The following is a 12,757-nucleotide window of genomic DNA, read 5'->3' as shown; positions in this document are numbered from 1 at the left end:
GCAAATAAAAGAGGTCTTTAGAGAGCTGGACAGTCTCATGGGACATGGAGCTGCTGAGTCTCACCCTCAGAGGAGCCCAAAGGACTAGCCACCAAGTAAGACCAAGACAAAAGGTGTTCCCTTGGCTGTACCTTGGCTTGGTCTGGTGCAGCAGGTTTCACTGCATGCTGCCTGGGGCTTCTAGCAACAAGTCTATTAGCAAACACAGCTGGGCAGAGTGGCACATCGGGGGCACGGGGGAAATGCCACCAGACTCTTCATCAGGCCCACGCTGGAGCTGGGCAGACACTGCAGCCAAGAGCTTCCCACCTACTTGCAGGAAAAATCTGGGGCTAGAAAATGGGGCAATGCCACACACAGCCTGCACCTGAGGGGTGTGGAAGGATGCACATGTATGCATCCATGGGAGGAATGCACAGAAACAACGCATGCCTGGCTACACGGAGCACAAACGCACACGTGCAAGGGCACGCAGGCACGTACAACAACGGCAGCCACAGCAGCCCCATTCACAGAGCAACAGCTCAGTCCCTTGAGTTTACTTCCCCCTCACCGAATTGCAAAGGGTGGGACGTTTCTCTGCCACAAAGACACAGGCAGGGCCTCTGCCTCGTGCGCAGCCGCAGCCCAGCTGGGACTGCCTGGCCTCCTCTCCAACTCTGCCCACGCAACCGAGCCATGTTTGCTCCTCTGTTTCTGCTGGTTGCTACAACATCTCCCCCCAAACATCTCAACAGCCCCAGCCTTGCGTGATCTTCCCATATCAAATCCATCTAACTGTCCAGCTTTCTCCACAGCCTTCCTGCAAACTTTGAGCCACTTTTCTTAAGAAGAGTCCCGTGAGGAGGACCATGGCATGGGAACTACTTTGCTTTTTAACACCAGCCTGCTCATACTTCTTCATTCCCTGCTGGTCAGTAACAACTGTCAGTAGCTGGCAGGCTGTCCCCAGCCTACTCCCATTACACCGAATTACCCAGAAGACAGCCTCACATTATTGTTTCCACACTACCTTGGAGTAGTTCAAGAGGGGAACAACTAATTACCAAGGAGAATAACAGCGCCGGTGTTACTCCCCTTGATAATTCCAGCACCAGGCAAACAGTGCACTACCGAGGTGCCGCAAGGCTGGGGTAACTTTGCTGGGGAAAGCGGAGCAACCACCACCCGGGTTGTGGCCCCGGGGGAGCACTGCACTTCATCAGGCAGCTCATCTGGTTCCACCAGCTCTGGTTCCCCCAGCCCTCATCACTGCATCCTCCTGTCACACATTAAAGGAGATGCCTGATGCCTGTCAGGGGGAGCACTCACTCTCCCTCCCCCTCTCTTACTTAGACATAGCTGAGCATCCAGGCAGGATCAGTTTTCTTAGGGTTCCTCCTTCCCACCCTCCACGTAAACACCACCCCACATTTCTGTTAGCCAAGGCAGTCAGAAAATGCACCCGGAGCAGATGGCATCCTGCAGATCGGGGCAGTGTTCATTCAACGCTCCCGACGTGGAGCCCCGACGGCTGCAAAGATTCAACTTAGCATGTCCTCAGGTCCCATTAACTCCAAGAGATTTCACTGCTTAAATCAGACTGTTAAAACCTTGAGAGAATGAAAGCCTAAGGCTGGAGGTCATGGAGCTAGTGCCATCTGATGGCCGCTTGAAGCTTGGTCTGTAATGAGTTTGCTGATCTCAGCCCTGGTGTGACTGACTCCAGCCTTAGGGCATCAGGGTATAGTCATATGCTACCGTTCTTTGCTTAATTAGATTAGAACTGGCGACTTGAGGTCTAAAAAGGCCTAGATGTGATCCCCAGCTCCCCTTGGGCCCATCATTTCCACTGGTTTAGTCACCTCCCCCACCACAGCCCACAGCGTCTCCTTACCGCAAGTAGCATTGACGAAGGAGATATCGAAGAGGGAAAGGTTTGCCACCTCAGGAGGGTGGGCACACCTCGTATCTGCCGCCTGAATAACTTTCACGTTTCTGTCTTCCACCCAACGGGGCAACCAGGAAAGTTTGCAGTCACAAACAAATGGATTCCAACTTAAGTTTCTGTAACAGGGAGATCAGACAAAAGTTAGGCATTAACTTGACATGTGCTAAGTGTTAATTACAGGAGTGTGCAGATCCCTCACTGTTCCCATCTGCGCCACTCCACTGAAATGCTTCAGAAAGAACTGCGAGGGGAGTTAATGAATAGGGAATCAAGCAATAATTAACATGATTTTTCTAGAGGCTAGAATTAGGCAAGTACTCCAAGTACTTTTTTTCACTCTACAAATAATTGTTGCAATTAGAAGCAAATTACAGACACAATCTTATATTTAAAATAGCCTGCCATCTAACAGCCGTTGGATGTAATGGCAGCCTCTCCAGCTAAGGGAGACTATTTACAGCTCCATTAAAAAATAGCTAAGAGAATAAAATTGATCTGTCAAAAAAGAAATGCAAAGTTAATGATAATCTTTCCATGTGGCAGTTTAATGAAAAGATGGAAACTTTAATTGCAGCTAAGCTTGATCCAAATTACAGCCTTTGGCATTCAGCTGCGAACAGGACAGAGATGGAAAGCTGTTTGTTTAGCTGACGCCAGCTGGGCTGGGCTGCCGCAGGGGCTGAACCCAGGGGTTTTATACTGAAAGCACCACTTTGCCGGCCAGCCTTAGCGGGGACAGACTCACTTGGACCTTCTGTCTTTTCAGTGCCACTTGTAAGCAAAAACGCAGAGCTGAAAATGCCCTTTGTGCCTCGTCTTCAGGGAGAATGTGTGGCTGAGCTTTTTTCTTGCTTGCCAAGAGCGACTGCGCGGGGTTAATCCTTTGGCTCATTCGGATACAGAACTGCTATTCTGCGCTGTCACTTTGTGTACCTCTCCTGGAAATGTGTCATGCCCCCACCGCCCTTCGCATGGCAGCGCAGATTTTAATTACTTCAATTAAAAAACACTATAAGCCTAAGAACTTGAATCACTTAGGGAGAACATCTTCAAATGTCTTCAAGTGACTTAGACACCTCAGTCAGGGTCTCCCGTGTTGCAGGTCAGTGCCCTTTTCATCAGATCCCCCAGTCCTAAAGTGTGACCGTACAAACAGGAATAGCAAGTGTGACCCGGAGCACAGCCAGAGACAAGAACCTCAGCAGAGCTGGTGTGGGAGAGAAGCAGGGAAGCCAGGAAGGTAGTGGCAGAGGTTAGAGGTATCCAGGAGACAGAAGCAAAGTCTTGGAAGAGATTAGGCTTGAAGGGCACCAACAGAACCCAGGAGCAGCACACAGCTTGAGGAAGAAACTGGAGAGAGTCCAAAAGGCAGCTGCTTGGTTGAGTACATGCCCCAGATCTCCCCAAGACAGCACTGCATCCCACCCCACCGGGAAGGGAAGAGCTGTTTCAAGGAAAGGTCTAAATAGGCAACTGGGAAACAAAGAGGAGGAACTTACATTTCACTTAAATTAAATAAATTATCAAATATTCCATCTTCTAATGTAGAAATCTTGTTGTGGCTTATATCTCTGTAAAAGAAGGAAAATGAAAAGGAAAGTTCATCATGTTAGTAACAACTTCCTGGTCAACATACAGGATCAACCTCTGTCCCAAGGTCTGCTTGGGTACTTGTTACCCTCTGAGCACCTTGAGTCTCAACAGCCACATGCATATGATAGCAAAATGTCCAGTCAGGCACTGAGTCATGGAATCACAACGTGGTTGAGGTTGGAAGGGACCTCTGGAATTCATCTGGTCCAAGCCCCCTGCTCAAGCAGGGTCACTTACAGTAGGCTGCCCACAACCATGTCCAGATTGCTTTTGAGTATCTCCAAGGACGGAGACTCCACAATCTCTCTGGGCAGCCTGCTTCCATGTTCAAGTTCAGTCCCCATGCTCCAAGTCCTTCCATGAGTCCTTCTCCTTTTAGGAGATTTTGAGGTGTAAAGTTGGCAGGCTGTCCAGGCTGCCAGCTACTCAGCTGGAACCACCAAAGCAGGTTTTGGTGCTTGCTCTGTTGCTGCCTTTTTAGATCTGACAGTCCAATTTTTCCTTAAAAAATAGTTAATCTTCTCTACGAACCATCAGCAAGTTACAGTGCAAACTCATTTGATCAGCAGCTGAATCAGTGACTTTGCCAATGGTCAAAGCTCTCCTCTTCTACTGGCCCACACAGAGCCTGGCAGTTTTGGGGACAGCTCAGGTGTGGGGAGCGATGGGACATCGAGCATTTCCCCCACTAGTGCCGGGCTCCTCAAAGGACCCTCAGACTCAGTACCCAATTCCCTCAGAAGGTAAACGGGATTTGGACACTGCAGCTTTATCATAGTTTTCCATGTACTAACACACATCTTGTGACGAATCTCATTCTCTTGCCTTGATCTCCTCTCCATCTAGCAGCACAGCAGGTCAAATCCTGCCCAATTCACTGAATGCCATTGAGGGAATCAGTCATTCACTGGACTGTGCAGCTAAACGCCTTGGGGAAGGAGTCCATGGACACATCTGTCTGGGGCTCGACAGATGAGGTCAAGCAAGAACAAGGCTAACTTGCGGAACACAAGCACACGCTCTAGGTACCAGCTCAAACGTGCATGGTGAGCTGGAGGACTGGAAGGGCACAGCATGTACTTACAGTTTTGCCAGAGAAGTCAGGCTTTCGAATATCTGAACATCTAAACCACTGATCTTGTTATTGGAAAGATCCCTAAAGAAAGAAAACACATTTTTCAGCTTTCGTTCAGCTTCATTTTGTCATTCCTCCATTACTAGACCTTGGAAGAGCCTCTCTCCAAACTCCATCCAGACTCTGGATTGGAAGGTTTTGGTGTGTTAAAGCAGTTGTAAAGCATTTGCTGCTCAAAGCTTTGTATAATGTGTAGGTACAGATTAGGACTATCGCTATGTGCATACCATTCTGCAGCATATCTAGAGCAATTACAGACATGACAAACGTATTACTAGATTTGATGTATTCCTTTAAAAAATATTCAGGTCTAATATACATTCGAAGAAGTAATTAAGAAATAATGTAGACTAAAGTAGTAATTAACTTAGAGAAAAAATTATGAGGAACTTCCATTACTAGTGCCAAAGAACTGATCGTTAATTATACGACTGATGCGTTCAACTTTTACATTTCAAAGATCTTTTTGTCTCTTTTTGGAAAAGCTTTAAAGGAAGGAAGTAACAAAGAATATTTTCCATTTAAAATCAGCTTAGATTGTCCTTAGAAAAGGAACACTGTTTTAAAAAATCTCTAATTGCTCCCTGTAACACCAATAGCCTTCAACTCATCCAAAGCAGAATTGTTTCTGTCCTCCAGCCCAGCTCTCTTTTCACCTCATGTCCTCTTTTTCAATTATAAAATGTCACTCAGCTAAGAAGTGAAAAGTTTCACTGATCGGTCTCCACTTGTTCCCAATAAACTTCACTCTTCGGTTTCAGATGAATCTCGTTTGGCCAAAACCTTCTTTCAGAAGCATCAAAATACTTTATCCGAGCCCATGCAATGGTTATTATCCTTCAAGGATTTCTGGCAGAGCTCCAGGGAGGCGGACAGGGCTGGAGTCACTGCAGCCGCAGCCGTGCCGCACCAACAGAGACCTTCTCCTACCCACCTCCCTTCTCACCTTTTTTCCTACAAGCATCTCCCCTAATTTCTCCTTGCTCTCTCACCTCTTATTTTTATCGCCTAATTGATTAATTCTTGGTTTGATCTGACATTTGAACTTAATTTATCCGAATGTAAAGAATTCTGCCAAACTGGCAGGAAAATTACGCATGATTCCAGGAAACTGGGGATAAGTAACAGGGATGGATGTCTCTTTAAAAGGTTTGAGTTTATTTTCCCTGATTTTGCTGTCCAGGATTTCTTTGCCAAGCTGAGAGTGGATTCAGAAGAGTTCACCAGCAACACCAATAAAGAGGTCCAAGAAATGTGCAAAATGAAAGCTCAACAAATACACTTAATAAAAGGATGCTAGCAAAAATATCCAACCAAGCCAGTTTTTCTTTCGTCTCAGGGTAGCTGGGACAATAGCTAAAGAATACAGAGCATCCATTGCTGAAGTGTCACAGACCACATGGGAGTCATAGTCCGCACAGGAGACATGGAAGTCACCTTCAAACCCATTTCCAGCTCCCACTTGCAAGACAAACACAGAAGACTGGAATCCCAACTGCTGCCAGCCAGGTGAGAGCCTTCCTCAGGGAGGCTCCTGCTCCACTTCTCCACGAGTATTTTCTATAAATTGTAGTCCTCCACCTCTGCGCCTCCTTCCATTACTTGACCAGTTTTGGAAAGGACCAGACCACCACCCAGTTACCTTATGGGGAGACCAGTAAAAGTATTTCTCTTCTTTGAAATACCTGGAAAAAACCATTTACTTTTTAGGCAGCACCTCAAGCCCAAGACAGAAAGAAATGGTGTTTCAGCTCTGATGCCTTCTTGCTCCTTGCCCAGACAAGAGAGACCTCCAAAACAAACCATTCTGCTGCTACAAAATCAGGGCTTTGGCATTTCAAAGAGCCTCTTCAAAAGTGCTGCATGGAGAAGAGAGCATGCAGGGCAGGGTGAAGCTCTCAGCATCACAGACGGCACGATCAGCAAGCAGGCACCTGAGCCACGCAGGCTACTGGGACAGCCAGCCCCCATCCCAGCCGCCTTCTCTGCAGCTCTCTGCAGCTTTCTCACCATCTCGCCCATCTTCCTACTTCCCAAGTAGGAGGTGAACAACTCCAGCAGGGCAGGTCTGCTCTGCTCCATCCCTCTGCCACGGTGCCAGGCACGGAGGGGCTGGTCCTGAGCCTTCCCCAGCCCTTTACAAACATCCCTCATCATTATTTCCTTTTCATCTCAAAGAAAGCTTTTAAACTTCAGATAAGTGAAGACTAAGACCCCAAATCCTCGACTCCCAAGGGTCAGTCAGCTCCATTCCTACCCAAGAGCAGGACCAGGGATGACTGTGACCTGGTACCTGCTCCAGGAAGATGCACAGTGGCAGAGCTGCTCCCACCCGTCTCGGCAAACAAGTAAAACGCAAACACAGGCAGCAATTCCCCGCTCAGTGCTGCTTTTACACGGCGTGTTGGACTGACACTAGATGTCACTGCCTACTGAGCGGCATGCGCGGGGGAAGGAGCTCCTGGTGAACAAGGGTGATCCAGCGGGGACTCGAGGGGTGCAGGACGCCGGGTGCTGTGGCTGGGGCCAGCGGGTTTTGCTCAGGAAGGGCCAGGAGGAGCTGTTCCCCATAGACTAGTACGTGACAACCCTCAACCCTCTGATCTGCTCAAGGGACTGTGCTGCTTTGTACGGCCAGGGCAGCTCATGAGGGTGTCAGGCTACTCAGATGTGTGTCTCTGGGGTATCGGCACTGCTGCTGCCCCACTGAGCCTCCACGGTGTCCTGGCGGAAGGGCTGGAGAGGGCTCCTGCACCTTTTTCCTCTTCTCCTGATAGTACAACTTGGCTGTCATTCTGCACACACCACCACCAAGCTGATGCTGCCAGATATTACCATCTGAGCTCACCCATCTATCCGACACCCACTACTGCCATCCAAAGCTAACACTGGCCCACAGCCCAGCATGCAGAGAAGCTCCACCAGTGGGCTTCAGAGGAGAAAGCTGGGGCTCAGCTCCCAGGCGAGGCTGCTTCAGAGACACTCTGAACCCTTGGAGGCTATAATTAAACCAAGCTCTGCCTATACCCTGACACTTTGTCACTTAACTACAATGCTTTGCAAGGGATCCCAAGACCTTGACTCTCACCGTCTGTCTTCCACAGCCTGAGCTCCTATCCAGGACCTTCAGAGAAGCTGCTGTCCTCCATCCAGACCAGGCACTAGATAGCAACTCACTGGTACGTACAAACCAGAACCCAATTCCCTTGCTATTTTCTACCTTTGCCTTCATGATCTGACGAAGAACTGGCATAAAACCTCCCAGCTTTCAACCTCCCCAGACCTCCTCGGTGCACAGCCTGCAAGGGAAGCAGAGCTCGTGTCAACAGGACAGCTTGGAGAAGCAAGGAACGGTGGTGGATGCCAGCGCCTGCCACCTCCAGCCGCAAGTCAGTGAGCTGGGCTCCCAGCCGCCTGCTTGCCTTCTCCCACTGGTCCCTCTCCAACTTGTATGGAAAATCATATTATACCTTCTTGGCATGGGAAAGATGGCTGTGAACCAAGCTAGGTTGCAGAAAAAAAAAATAATCAGGAAATACTGAGCAATAAAACCCAACGCAAAGGCTGTGGGACAGAGCTCAGCCTCTCGGTGCCACAAACTGCCATGACTGTATTTTCCCAGCCCACTGCCAGGCTGGAGGAAATTCGGAGCAGGTTCAAAGCAGAGCTGAAGCCAGCAGAAAACAAGGCTCTCCATTGAAATGCACCATGCACGCAGACTGCCGCCCTCTCCATGAGAAGAAAAAAGAAATCAGTTTATTTGCGCCACGAGGGATATTGAGAACATGCTGTGCTGTCTGGAACAGGGCAGCTATGGGCCAGTCACAACTTCTTGATCCTGCCTCAGTTTCCACATCTGTACAATGGAGCCATGTAATGCCAGAGGAGGCTGGGAGGGCTGGCCAACTTCTCCACAGATGTCTGTGGGACAAGGGGCACCAAAACCCACCAACGACTATGGTATAGAACAAGAAGTGTGTGAGAGATGTCTTACAGAGAGGTCTCCTTGCAGCTCCCTAAGTGCCCCAGCAAACACTCACACATTTAACTTACATGCCGAGCAAAGGAAGTTTTTAAAAAACTACTTCTGGAAGTGGAGTGGGTTGTGGGGGGAAGGTGAAGCTTTGGATAAGAAAACATTTGGTAATGAGGGCGTCAGCCTGAGCCTTGGGAGCCTTCAGCTCCATCCCAGCTCTGCTACCAACTCCCCGAGTGATGCTGGGTGCGCCACCGAACCTCTCCAGAGCTATGTGTACCGCAGGGCTCACAGCAGCCCGTCTCACGGAGCGTGTGAGGATGGCTCAGTCACACACACCACCAGCGAGATCTCCTGCAGATGGGGTCGGATAACTTCTGGGGGTAAAAAGCATCGAGCACTGGTGTGCCTTCACCTAGCTGCTGCCCTCCAACAGCTGCTGCCGGAAGGGAGCAGCAGGGCTTGGTGCCGCCTGATTTTTCCCTTTGTGATGCTCAGATGGGCTCCACGGCCCCACAGCTGCGAGCCCGGGGCAGCCAGGAGGTTTATTTCTGCAGCGCTGTGGTGGACAGGCTTTTTTTGGTGCGCTGCTGTTTTTTTCTTAATTCCACAGAACATATAATGTTGAGCAGAGTATAGCACGCCTCCGCTTGCCAAGCCTGATGTCATGCTCTCATTATGTCATTTGCGGGCCCGCTCTGCCTTCATTTCACAAAAAAGGGAGGGAAGGGAAAGGGGGGGCAGTGCTCGCTTGTGCTTTCCCCAGCCCTTTTGGTGCGTGGAGCCCAGCCAGAACAGTAATGGGAAAAGCATCCACAGACGGAGAGAAGCGTCTGTGCAGAGAGGAGCCTGTGTGCAGGCTGGGAGAGCCACAGCAGTTCAGTAGAAAAGAAGCTCCAGGTCTGTAAGCCACAGTAAAAGCTAAGAGTTTTGTGGGTCAGTGAAGCTCCAGTGGTGCTAAGGAAAGACGGTGGCTTGGGTACAATCATATTTCCATCCAGAGTCTGCACAGGAGCCTCTGCAGCGGCTACTAAGGGGCCTGCAACAGTGCAGGAGGGATAAAGCATCCACCCTCCAGGCTGCTGGGTGCAGCTTGCAGTCAAGGGAAAAGCTTTTCTATCTCCCGGCCCATCTTCCTGAGCTGGGCTGGCCCGTCAGGACACACAGGGTGAGGAAATGGAGCATTTGCAACAGAGAGACCCTGTCCTTCGGGGAAAATCACTTTCTCCCCGTGGATCAGTCAGGCTGGGCTTTGCCACAAGCCTCCCCCAACCAGCCAGTCTTCCCGGATCCAGGGCAGCCCCCCCCAAAATGGAGTTTGCCTCATGTTTGTGTGACCAAAATAAGAGTCATGGGAACAGGGCTGGGTCCCATTTTGGCCCAGAGACTGTGTTTAACAGCAGGAGCGGGTGCAGGGACGTAGGAACAGCTCTGTCCCTGGGATCAAGGGTCCATCCTGCCCCAGCTCCCATCCCCAACTGCCGTCAGTACCAGGTGCTCAGGGAGATACATGAGCAAAGCTCCCAGCGAGCGATCCTTCCCTGACACACCTCCCAGCTCTTGGCAGCCAGCAACAGAGGACCTGCAGAGCCAGACACTGCATCGGACTGTCGTATGTAACAGCCGCCGGCGGACTTATCTTCACAATGCCGTCCATCCCTTCCTGAGCCAGTCTGGGCTCCGCAAGAGCCTACAGCAACAAGCTCCATAATTCATGTGCTTTACAAAAAAAGTACTTCCTTTGCTTTGTTGAAACCTGCTAGAGGCATCACTTTATTGGATGCTGCCTAATTTTCTGCACTGTGAACGCGGAGTAATCGTTATTATTTATCTTCTCTGCCCCACTCCTGACTCCAGAGCCTTTCCCAGATTGCCTGAGCCCTCTCTTTCCCAAGCACATCTTCCAGTGGAAACAGTTCCCCCTTTCTGATCTCAACAAACGCCACATGCTTCGCCCAAACATCCACTGAAAAACATGAAGGTGCTCAGTCCCTGGCAGTTCTCATGGCTAAACTCTTGCAGCAACCAGGGAGGAGAGGCAACGACCAAAGTGAGGAGCAAATTGAGGCACAGAAAATGCCGTGGGCAGCAGCAGCTGCCCAGCAATGCTGCGAGCAATGCCCAGCCATGCTCCCGTTTCTCACCTCCACCAAAAGCCAGGCTGCACCGTCCCACACCTTGCACCCAGAGAGGACAAGTGACAAAGGGACATGTGAGATGGCTCATGCGACACAGGGAAGCCCACTGCTTCCAGAACCCTCCATCAGCTGACAGAGCAGCAAACTGCCCAAGAGGTCACCTGTGTAGCCAAAATGCTCTTATGAGTTACCATGGCAAACACTTCTCTAGTCTCCAGGAGCGAAAGGCAGCACGGTGCCCCATGTGGCAGTGCTGTGCTGATACTGCCTGACATACATAATAGACTTTCCAGAAAAGAAGAGGAAAAACCCTACGTGTTTTTGCATGCTTGAGCCAGGAAAAATTATAGATTTTTGCTGATCTGATTCCTTTTTTTCTTTGTCTTTTGGCTTGCACCTCTCCTAGGAAGCACAGTAGAAGTAACAGCTCTTGTGTGCAGTTTGGGAAATAGAGATTCTTGACACAGTGGCTATGGAAATATGAAAAAACAGATTTTTCTGTGTGCCGGGCACAGGGAGCATCGCCGTCGCCCTGCACTAGGTGCAGGGACACCCTGGCTGGCACGCTGGGAGGAACAGTCTCAACAGCTCTTCTGCACGGTGAGCTCTCAGCCTTTCAGCACAGACAGGAGGGCAACAGCATATGGAGGTCTTCATCACCACCTACTGCTTCAATCACATTGAAGCAGGGATTTCCCAAGGCAAAGGGATTCCAGCTCCACCACACATCACCTCCAAGAGCTGCACCTCCAAACACGAAAAGGGGCCTTTCACTGGTGGGTTTCACCCCTTTCTTTCCCAGAATGTAGCAGTGGGTCACTGGGAACTGATGCCTCTCACCCCAGAGGAGGCTGCATTTCATCCATGTGCCCGGGGACTCCACTGCGGAGATCAGCTTCCAAAGAACAGCAAGGCTGTCGGGGAGCAAATGCACGAGATGGAGTGGAGGGCTGTCCAGGGAAAGGCTCAACGGGAGACACCGGCAGCTGCTGAGAGCGAGTCCCGAGCAGAGAGCTGCACGCTGGGACTGGCAGACGGCGGCGAGCACCCTTGTTTCCCTGAGGCTGTCACAGCATGATGACAATTTATTTGTTCATTTTGAATTTATGAGTTCCAAATGCTGGCCCAAGTCTTAGCTCTCTCTAAGGAATTTGCCCCAAAAGACTTTTTCACAAATATTCATCTAAAAACTAAATGTTTTTCTTCCCACAGCAAAATTGTAATTGTTGATATGAAAATGTAAGGCAAGGATACAAGCATTTTTGCAATGTTCTGTACACTTTGTGCTCTCCTGGGAGAACTGCAAAGCGCCCTTACATATGCCCTTGCAAGGCAGCTGTGCCAGGAGACGGTTGGGTTTGACACGAACCAGACCCCGATGTAACTCCCAGCTCCGTTGCAGAGTCGCTGCAGGACCATGAGCCGGTCACCCCATCACTGCCTGCTCCTGCTGCCCCTCTGAGCAACGGGAGCGAAGCGACGCTCCTTCCCTTCTCGCCGCCTTGCCTCGTCCTGCTACAAGCCTCTCCCAGCACAATGCGACCCTCAGATTTGTAGAAGTAAATCCTGCTCGTCTTGCTGTTCACGACAGTACTGAGAGGCAGGTGGCTGCCCACAGGGCAGTGTAAAACACTCCCCGAGCTCTCGGCAGAGCGGATGAGCTCAGGGTTGAAGCCGGGCAGTGGGTGTCTGCGTTCCTGCTGGTGGCTGAGGAAAAGGGGCTGCGAGAGCCCATGCTTCAAGAAGCATGGGAAAGACTGAGCCCTGAGCCCTGCACGAGACTGAGCTGAGAGCTCGGGACACCCCGGGTGACACGGCAGTCCCTACCCAGCTGCTGCTCACCCACACTCCCTCTGCTCCTGTGCTCATGCCCCATTCCCAGAGCAGACAGAGGAAGCGAGGCTGTGCGTGCCTGAGGGATGCAGGGCCCACCACAGATGGCCAGGGCATCCCCACCACAGCCAGGGCATCCTGACCCTCCAGGT

The 12,757-nt window shown here is 50.5% G+C and overlaps 1 protein-coding gene across 2 annotated transcripts in view; it reads right to left on the bottom strand.

Moving 5' to 3' along the window:
- The window catches only part of PKD1 (polycystin 1, transient receptor potential channel interacting), a 97,811-nt gene that overhangs the window by 52,751 nt on the left and 32,303 nt on the right, over positions 1-12,757 (bottom strand). For both annotated transcript variants that reach the window (XM_054842787.1, XM_054842788.1), the window contains exons 2-4: positions 4,608-4,679; positions 3,430-3,501; positions 1,877-2,046 (exon numbers count right to left, since the gene is read on the bottom strand). In XM_054842787.1, the coding sequence (XP_054698762.1) occupies positions 1,877-2,046; positions 3,430-3,501; positions 4,608-4,679 (314 nt within the window). The remainder of the gene's footprint in view (positions 1-1,876; positions 2,047-3,429; positions 3,502-4,607; positions 4,680-12,757) is intronic.

Source organism: Grus americana, chromosome 15 (genome assembly GCF_028858705.1).
Source record: "Grus americana isolate bGruAme1 chromosome 15, bGruAme1.mat, whole genome shotgun sequence".
NCBI classification, from domain to species: Eukaryota; Metazoa; Chordata; class Aves; order Gruiformes; family Gruidae; genus Grus; species Grus americana.
This window is presented reverse-complemented; position numbering and strand designations above follow the sequence as displayed.